Source organism: Coffea arabica, chromosome 4c (assembly GCF_036785885.1).
Source record: "Coffea arabica cultivar ET-39 chromosome 4c, Coffea Arabica ET-39 HiFi, whole genome shotgun sequence".
In the NCBI taxonomy this organism is placed as follows: Eukaryota; Viridiplantae; Streptophyta; class Magnoliopsida; order Gentianales; family Rubiaceae; genus Coffea; species Coffea arabica.
In genome coordinates this window covers 15015613-15025525 of record NC_092316.1, presented here as the reverse complement: position 1 = coordinate 15025525, position 9913 = coordinate 15015613, and the positions used below count along the sequence as shown (strand labels likewise).

The 9913-nt window shown below is 32.5% G+C and overlaps 1 protein-coding gene across 1 annotated transcript; it reads right to left on the bottom strand.

Annotated features, from left to right (window-relative positions):
- Positions 1-2102: 2102 nt before the first annotated feature.
- Positions 2103-3623, bottom strand: LOC113739484 (UDP-glycosyltransferase 90A1-like). The gene has a single exon (XM_027266704.2). The coding sequence runs from the start codon at positions 3575-3577 to the stop codon at positions 2174-2176; it is 1404 nt and encodes a 467-aa protein (XP_027122505.1). The 5' UTR covers positions 3578-3623; the 3' UTR covers positions 2103-2173.
- Between the last annotated feature and the right edge of the window lie 6290 nt (positions 3624-9913).

Genomic DNA, 9913 nt, shown 5'->3' with positions numbered 1-9913 from the left:
AGGCAGCAATTGACGGTGGCGGAATCTATTGGGGTAAGACAAGGTTTCTTTTAAATTTTTTTCATGCTTGCTAGTAAAACGGGAGCGTTTTCATCCCTGTCAACGTGGATGCAGGAGGACCTTTTATAAAGGCTTGTGAGGGGAGCATTCAAGGACGGTTCTTCTATGAACGTCCTTATCCCGTATCACTGTTTACTCAGTAAATTTTCTATTTGATTGTTTCCTTTTTGTTATACGTTTCCACTACCCTATTTGCTGCTATGAGTTGGTCTTAGTTAAGGCTGTTGTGCTAACATCCTTTTTCAATCATTTGAAAATTATTCAACTTTAGTTTATTTGCACCAATTGTTTATGAGTGTGTTCAAGAATCTTATAGATTCTTTGAATCAATTTTTTATATACACTATCACGATTAGATGCATGATACATATATAGAATTTAAATTTCAAATTCAAATTTATATTATGTAGGGAAAATCGTCCAAAATGTTCCTCACATTTTGTAAAATAACTTTTTTCGTCCCTCACTTTTAAAAGTGTAATTTTATATCCCTTACATATTAACATCGGACAAATTTAGTCCATAACTAGGTTTCCGATCATTTTTTGGCCGGAATCCATCATGTGCAAGGCATGTGATCATTTTTTAAGGGTAAATTTGCCAAATTATATTTTACATAATCTGATCTATAGTCCTCCACATTTTATAAAATAAATTTTTTCGTCCCTCACATTTTATAAAATGATTTTTTTCATCCCTCACATTTCACAAAATAAATTTCTCCATCCCTCACATTTCAAAAAATGAAATTTTCATTTCTCACTAATTATGTGTGTGAATACATCTTTTTAAACACATGTATATGTCTATTTGATTTTGCTTAATAATAATAGCATAAACACATGTATGTAATTGGGTCTAACTTGTGGGCTACCTTCTCTTTTTGTATGATTATGACTAATATTTACCAATAGAACCTTAATTTGCATATTCTTATTGTATTTTGATCGAAAATAGCTTTATTGGCCAACTTGACAATGAATGCAAGATTATTTACTAGCTAATACCAGATGCAATCAATTATCACGTATAATATATGGTATTCGTATTGTTAAGTGAAATCAAATAGACATATACATATATTTATGCTATTCGTATTATTAAGTAAAATCAAATAGACATATACATGTGTTTAAAAAAAATGTATTCACACACATTTTTTTCAGGGTTTCCCTTACATACACAATTAGTGAAGGATGAAAATATTCATTTTTTGAAATGTGAGGGATGGAGAAATTCATTTTGTGAAATGTGAGGGATGAAAAAATCATTTTATAAAATGTGAGGGACGAAAATTGTTTTATAAAATGTGGAGAACTATAGATCAGATTATGTAAAATATAATTTAACTAATTTACCCTTAAAAAATAATCACATGCCTTGCACGTGATGGATTCCGGCCAAAAAATGATTGGAAGCCTAGTTAGGGACTAAATTTGACCGATATGAATATGTAAGGGACATAAAATTACACTTTTAAAAGTGAGGGACAAAAAAAGTCATTTTATAAAATGTGAGGGACGTTTTGAATGATTTTCCCTATTATGTATCATATGTTTAATAGTAGAAGTGTATACACTGTCAATGTGTAGAAGATTAATTCAATCTTTTTTATAAGTTGATTGTGTATCGTTTCTTGTTTAATTATTCTTCCGCATCATAAAATGAAAAATACCAACCAAGTTTACAGAAATTCAAAAAGAAAGTTTTTTTTGGGACGAAATTCAACAAGAAAGTTGAACTAGTGAAAAACTAAAATGGACAATATTCTAGTTGTTACCACTGGATTATTTCAGAATCAAAATCTATCCAAAACTACCAAAAATTACAGTAAAAGTTGCACATCCAAACCAATTTCTTCCCATCGCGTATGGTGCTTGTAAACTTCATAAGACTTCGTATACAATATTATTTTTGTCTTGGCATGAGAATTGATGTACGTGAACAAGATTATATACGTACTCTGTTTATAATACTATAATAAATATAATTATACATTATTTATCCATTACAGATACATCAATGAAATACACGCAACCACATCATTAACCATTTTCAATCCTTCCCATTTGACTTATTGCCATTAAAAGGCATTAACTATGGCAACAATGGGCTAAAAGAAGCTAATCTTGTGATAATTACTCACATCAGCGATGACGTGCTCTAAAGTTTCCCATGAGGAACCACCTTCTCTGATTGCACCACAAGCCGCTTCTCCAACCTCCTTCATCTTCTTCCTTACCCCCTCCCCTTTTGTTCCTTCCATCAGCTCTTTCACTCTTTTCTCCACTTCCTCTGCCTTCACAAAGCCCCTCACTGATCCATTGCTGGGCATAATTCTCAGTCCTACACCAACCTCTTCCGAGACAAGTCTTGCATTCAGATGTTGCTCGGCCATGAATGGCATTGCCAAGATGGGCACTCCATTACATATGGCTTCTGTAACCGAGTTCCATCCACAATGACTCAAGAACCCTTTTATACTCTTGTGCCTAAGTATCTCCATTTGATCAACCCACTCTTTCACTATCATCCCTCTATCCTTCACCTTTTCTTCATACCCTTCCGAGATTTCCAACCTTTTTGATCTTATCACCCACAGGAAATTCGCCTTGGATTTTTCTAGACCATCTGCAATTTCAAGCAGTTGCTCCTGTGATACTTCGGCCTGAGTTCCAAATGCCACGTACAATACCGAGTCTCCATTCTGCAACTTCTTGTCAAGCCAGAGCATCCAGTTTGGCTTTGCAGATTCATTAGCTAATAATACTTGTGGCTTGGCAGCGGCGAAAGGGCCAAGACACCAGGCTTTAGGTCCGATGCATCTGTTCCAGTACTCAGTATAAGAAGGTTCAAGCTCGTAGAAGCTGTTGATAATCACACTGTAGCTTTTTGCCATAGCAATGTTCTGCTCCATCATGAAATCAACCCAAGGACCCTTTGGATTAAGTTCATTGAATGGTGGATCGAAATCATTTCTTGTTAAGCTGAGTTTAGGAAAGTTTGGGATAGAAAAGGGCTCATCAGGTGATGTAGTCAGTGCATGTGGCCTTTCTTGACCAAGAATGAAATACAAGGTAGTAGCAAAGCTGCTCATACCATAGAAACCAATTCTTGGAATTCCGAGCTTTGCAGCAGTATCTTGAGTCCATCCAAGAAATGCATCAGAAATTATGCAGCCAACTGGTTTGATATCCTGAAGTGCCTTTTCAAATTGTGGCTGCATCAGCTTTGTGGCGTTTGCAAATTGAAAAATTAATGACATGGAGGGAAGTTTATCAGTATTTTCAACCCCTTGAGGGATGCCATCAATATCTGCTGGGAAAGGTAGTTCAATTATTGAGATGCCAGCATCATGGAGAGTAGCACGGACTGATGGAGAGTTTGCTGGGGTTGTGAATACCGTGACAGGGACATCGTGCTGCCGGAGGATGCGAGCAAGGTAGAGAAGGGGAATGGTGTGGCCTTGAGCCATGAATGGGAAAACTACAAAATGAGGGGAAGAAATTGCAACCATTTTTTTGTAACCGTTGCTGACTTCTTTCTTGGTGAATTCGGCTGTAAGTTTTTGCGGTAATGTTCCTTTTATACGAGTAGCTCTCTTGTTGCAGTGGAAAACTAATAAAGATGGTCAAAATAATGGAAAGCAACATCCAGCAATAAAATTGAAGTAGTTTATTGGCGGCTTGACTATAGCCTTCTAGACTACCAGCGTTGAATATCTTCTATGCTCCGATTCGTGGTGTTATACGGTACTTCTATATTTTATCTTTCAACTTTATTTTTGTACACTTTACCTCTTAAAACATACGATTAATCTTTATCTTTCAACTTTAATTTTATACACTTTACCTCTTAAAATATAGGATTAATCTTTTTTACACTGACGATATATATCCTGCTAGCGTTGGATGAATGATAATTTTATAAAATATTAATTTAAATTTTAAATTTTACATATATGTCATGAATTCAATAATAATAGTGTATATACTGTCAGTGTATATAAAATTTATTCTAAAACATAACATGAACTTCATCTATTTTAGTTTTTAAACTTCAATTTTATATACTTTACTCTTTAAAGTATGAAATTTATCATTTAAGGGATAAAAAGTTCAAAATGGAAATTTAAGAATTAAAGTGAAAACACGTCTATAATTTAATTGTTCAAAGTCAAATTTATTCTCCAAATTATGCATGGCACTAAAGTCTTAAAATGAAATTGTACCATAAACAGATATTAAGACAGAAAATCTAGTATATATTTCATGTTGTTTGTTACTAAAACAAACATATTAATTAGGTGCATTTTAGTACTATACACTGGGTTTGTTTAGAACTTTAGATAGTGTATTATTTGAAATATTATTTGGAATAATTACTATAGCACTTTTTGTGATGTGATGTTTGTGAGATAAAAAAGTGATTGAAAATATAAAAAAATGGGTTAGAAAATGTGTCTATGATACAAGCAAAATATTATTTAGGATAATTGGGATATCCAAACAAACCTACTAATTGCTCTTCTAAGGTGCTTGGCAAGAGATTAATTATTTTAATGTGACGTAGTTTTCTCTACGTGGGGGAATATGATTCGCAGTTTACATTGGCTATAACAATGAACAGTTAGTACATAGTACAGTAGAACATTTAGCCAAACTACACTCGCAAACAGTAAAGGAAGCACGTTTGAACCAAGGCTTTTCTTTTTTTTTTTTTTTTTTTTTTGTCAAAAACCAAGGCTTTTCTGGCTACAGTCATTTCCAATGTTTCATGTCGGAGACATCCGTTGACATTACTATTTTTAAGAGTTTTTATGTCGGATAGATCCCGTTAAGATTATTATTTTTAAGAGTTTTTTTTTAAAAAAAAACATATTATAATAATTTAATATATATAAAATAAAAAAATAATTAAAAATATATTCATAAAAAATATTAAAATTTTTTAATAAAAAAAAATACAATCCAAACAAGGTATGACAAACTTTAGATAGTAGCCAATAATATGAATAAAACATTTTGCGCTCTTAGTTTATGCTCCGGCTTAAGCATGTATGGTTAAAGTTTTCATCCAATTATCTGATTGTATATTTTATACAATTTAGTGTGTACTAATATTATTTTGTCATAAATTTTATTCATACACATCCATTCAATATATAAATATAATAATAATATTATATTTACAAACCCATACCGACTTTTGAAAGAAAAACAGCAACTGCACTAATTGCATTAAATTTTAACTGCATCTGCTTCAATCCCGTTTATGCTCAAGAAGTTATTATGTCACCTCTCTGCTTTGGGTAATACAATTACAGTAGTGACTCCATAATACTATTCTAGTCTAGTTTTCATTCTCAGCTCCCTTCCGAAGAACACATATCATTCATCTGTCAACTGTTTTCACAGTTGGCTGAGCGGCAAAAAAGCTGAAGACTGTCATCTGCCAACTGTGGTAAACTTGAAGGAAGAATTTTATTCTACGCTCCACTATTCACTATGCATAGTTAAATCAATATCTGAACAGCGCGTCTGTTTTACCCTTTGACCACGGTTCGTTGAACATAGAGAATCAAAATCTGGAAACGGCGTGAAGTTTACACTTTGACCAGGAAACCTTGACCTAGGCAATTGGAATTGTCCCTTAATCAAGATGGAACCCTCTTTGGTCAATTGATCTGTCTCAGATGTCAATTAGACTGCCACTCTTAAAGGACAGTGATGTGATCTTACTTGAATTGCTGTGGCAACACGGCGAACCTAAGTCAAGAACATAACCTTGTTAAAATCAACCATAACTTTCTCTCCTTGACTTGATCAAAAAAAAAAAATAACTTTCTCTCCTTGTTGAAGTAGATATATAAAAGATTGGATCCGCTTTTCAAAAAAAAAAAAAAAAAAGATTGGATCCGGGACGTCTCTATCTGAGGTTTTGTCCAATTCCGTCTAATTAAATAAACTAACATATTTTTTTATTTAAACTAATATATTTTTGGTATAATTGTGAATTTTACACAAAGTTATTTAAAATTCACATTTATACCAAAATTGTATCAATTTACTCCGAAGTTATACCAATTTGCATATTAAGACAGAATTGGAACTAGAGATGCCTAGAACTCCTTTTGTATTTTTTTTTATTACTTTTATTTTTTAGAAAGAGTTTGGAGATGTAGACGTTTTTGCCTTGATAAAGCGATCGTGTTTGGACAGGAGATTATTTGCCTAAGTTTATTTGCTTACATCATAATTATAATTTTCAATACATTTTTTTATCTTTTCAATTATCTTTTTATCTCATGTACATCACGTCACAAAAAGTATTACAATAAAAATATTTCAAATAATTTACGATCCAAACACACATGATTTAGAAGTTGAAGTGGATTCAAGACTAGAGGTATTCACGAATTGAGCCGCCACTCGCAAGCCGATCGCGAGCGGCTCGAGTACGAGGTCGACTCGAGCTCGAGTCGAGCTCGAGCTAATTAAGTCGAACTCGAACTCGAGCTCGAACTCAAAAACATTAAACTCGTGGACTAGCGAGCTCAATTATATATTTATTTTTTATTTTTTATTTTAATAGTAAAATTATACATATATCCCTAATATTTTAAGTCTAACTCGAACTCGAACTCGAGTTCAAAAACATTAAGCTCGTTGGCTAGCGAGCTCAATTATATTTTTATTTTGTATTTTTTATTCTTTATTTTAATAGTAAAATTATACATATATCCCTAATATTTTATTATTTGTTAAAAATTATTATTTTATTCATTTTTAAAAATAAATAATTATTTTTTATTTTTTAAAAATAAATTTTTATTTTTATTTTTATTTTTTAAACTCGAATTCGAACTCGAACTCAACTCGAATTTGAGTCGAGCTCGAGTTCGAACTTGATATTTTGAGCTCGTCGAGCTCGAGCTCGAATTCGAGTTTCATAAAATTAATTGGAGGCTCGGCTCGATTAGATCCAAACTCGACCCGACTCGATTCGTTTGCACCGCTATTCAAGACTACTGGTGCATTTTCTCATGAGGAGAATCCTAGGTGGTCCTTGTGCTATGATTGTAGGAAGATTAAATTGCTGCTGCATCTTCTTCACACGTATTCAAGATGCATTGGGGAAGCAAATACAGCTGTGGATTCAATTGCCTCTTCGTCACTTTAGGGACAAACATTTGATCACTCTGTCACAGCTGCCTACATGGACCGAGTCAAGTTGTTTTCAGATAGCTCCAGATTTCCATTTATTAACTGTGCAGGCGCATGAGTGATTTTTATTCAATTATATTTCAGGCATTGGAGGCTAGGTATATATGTCTACCTCGTAATTATTTCTTTCACATTAACAAAATTTTAGGATGGCATTGCTCCCTCTTTTATCGAGTTTTCCTCTTAAAAAAATTTTCATAAAAGCCATTTGACAAAATATAGAAATTATAAGATTGTAACTAAAGTAGAAAAACTTTATGAGAGCATTTAATCCAATTATCCAAAAATCAAAAGGAAATGCCACAAAAGTATTGATTTTCAAAATCAAGTAAACAGAATAAACTAAAAAACTAAACAAAAAGTGCAAAAAAAGAATAAAGCTAGTTTTTATGGACTTTTTCTATACTTTTTCCTGCCAAACTAGTCTACCGTCTGATTTTCAGCAGTTCAGATCATAAAGCTAGCTTCAATCAACCTACAGAACTAGCTGGATTGGTCTAGTTTTTGAGACAGATTTATTTGGATCGTAAGTTATTTGAAATATTTTTACTGTATCATTTTTTGTGATGTGATATATGTGAAATAAAAAAATAATTGAGAAGATAAAAAAGTGTATTGAAAATTATAACGATGATGTAAGTAAATATATTTGAGAAAATAATCAGCTGTCCAAACAAACGTTTGATCAGAATTTTTATTCAATTTATCGACTATAAAAATTGAGGCTGATGCAAAAAACAAAAAAAGAAAAAGGGAAAGAAAAAGAAGCTGTTACAGTAGAATTCATGCCAACTTCAATGATGATCGACATTGAACGAGGTCTAGGTAAGGATTTGATCAAACTGGCTGGGGGATCTTCCATGTTTTTTATTTCAGGAAATTATCAAGTCATATTTTCCTTAGCAACAGCAGATTCTTTGTAGTCGTTCTTTTTTATCATTATCTTCGTTGAAAGGAAGCAGCCAAAATCAAAGAAATTTCCTCTATCTGTTTTTTGTGTCCGAATGGATATTTTAATCGCGAAGGATTAAAAAAACAATTTAGGTTGGAATCTGTGTCTTGAGACGAATGTCGAAAAGGACTTAAAACAGATAGCAATGGCTAAAAGAACATGAAAGAAACTTAGGATAGTAAACTATCGAAAATGACATGAAATAAGTAGTAATTAGTTTAAAAGGAAACCCAATGAGGCTAATGGAACTATGAACCATGTTGGTTAAAACAAATTTTGAAAGTTAAAAAAGGTGGCCCTTGTCAAAAAAAAAAAAAGGTAAAAAATGGTGGTATATGCTAATATGTTCCAAAAAATGTCAAAACAGATATATAGTTTGATTGTATATCTTATAAACAATAGCAAAAAATCGCACAAATTTAAGAGCTTCTTAAGATTGGGTTCTTCCAACAAAAATATCTGTTTAATGCTTCAAGCAAGTGCAAAAAGTTCCTGGCTAAACAAAGACAACATGGTGAGTATATTTTTAGTCTTAAAGTAAGAACTTAAAGCTTTTTTTTTTTCCGAGAATGAAAGTTTTTCATTAATTGATTCTAATTTAGCGTGGATTTGCACTTTGAAGAGAGATCATTGCTCAATTTCACAACAAAATCTGGATAGAGTGCTGAAACATTACTAAATCTGAAGTTTGGTTACAGCCAATGAATGAAGATGGAACAAAAATGGGGGACTTTAAGGGGCACTTTATACACATCTAAAACTTTGTACATACAGGGCCAAAGCTTTTTCTTTTTTGGCAGAGGACATTAGAAAATTTTCACTTTTTTGAAGGGACAAAACCTCATTTTTCCTTCACGGGTTGATCCAGCGGTAAGTGAGCTCTTAAAAATTTTTATAATATTGGATTCGAATCTTATTCTGAATTTGAACTTTCATGACTCACTCGAAATCGTTGCGTGGAATCATGATACACTCCTCCGATTTGGTGTGCCAACTCGAATCCTAAGAATTCAAGTAGGAGCATGTTTCATATTACCAAATGAAAAAAAAACCCTCATTTTCTAGATCTTGGGGCAGTAGCCTCCCCTGTCCCCACTTAGTTCCGTCAAATTTGACCCCCTTGGTCCATAGATAATTGTGAGAATCTGTCCGCAGCATAATATGCAGAAACAAATCCAAATAATACAGTCTGTTTTGTCGTCTAGGAAATAAATCTCACTAGGTTCATGCGTGGTTCTTTTTTTTTTTGTTGGCGTCATGTCTCGTTTACCTTATTGAGACGTATTTTCAATTTTATATAACATGGACTCCACTTGAATTAGTTGTAAAAAAAAATTTACTGTAACAGAGTTTTTAAAGTATATTTTGTGATATTTTTAGAAAATATTTAAAATATTTAAGAGTAGTAGAATTTTTAAAATATATTTTGGGATATTTTTTAAACATTAAAAAAAATTTAGATTGCTTTTTAGAGTATTTTTTAAAAATTTTGTAGTATTTAAAAAACTAATTTTTAAAAAACTGAAGGACCCAAACAGACCCATTGAGATTTTGCACAGCTTTGATACTGTTAACTAGTGTACCAGCATCTCAATTGCAACCCAATTTTCACCTCATTGAGATTGCTTATGCGGTTATGAAGTTTCTATTTTCCATCTACTGTAAATGGTAAATT

Coding starts and splice junctions, on each gene's coding strand:
- LOC113739484 (XM_027266704.2), bottom strand. CDS start 3,577: ATGGTTGCAATTTCTTCCCCTCATTTTGTAGTTTTCCCATTCATGGCT.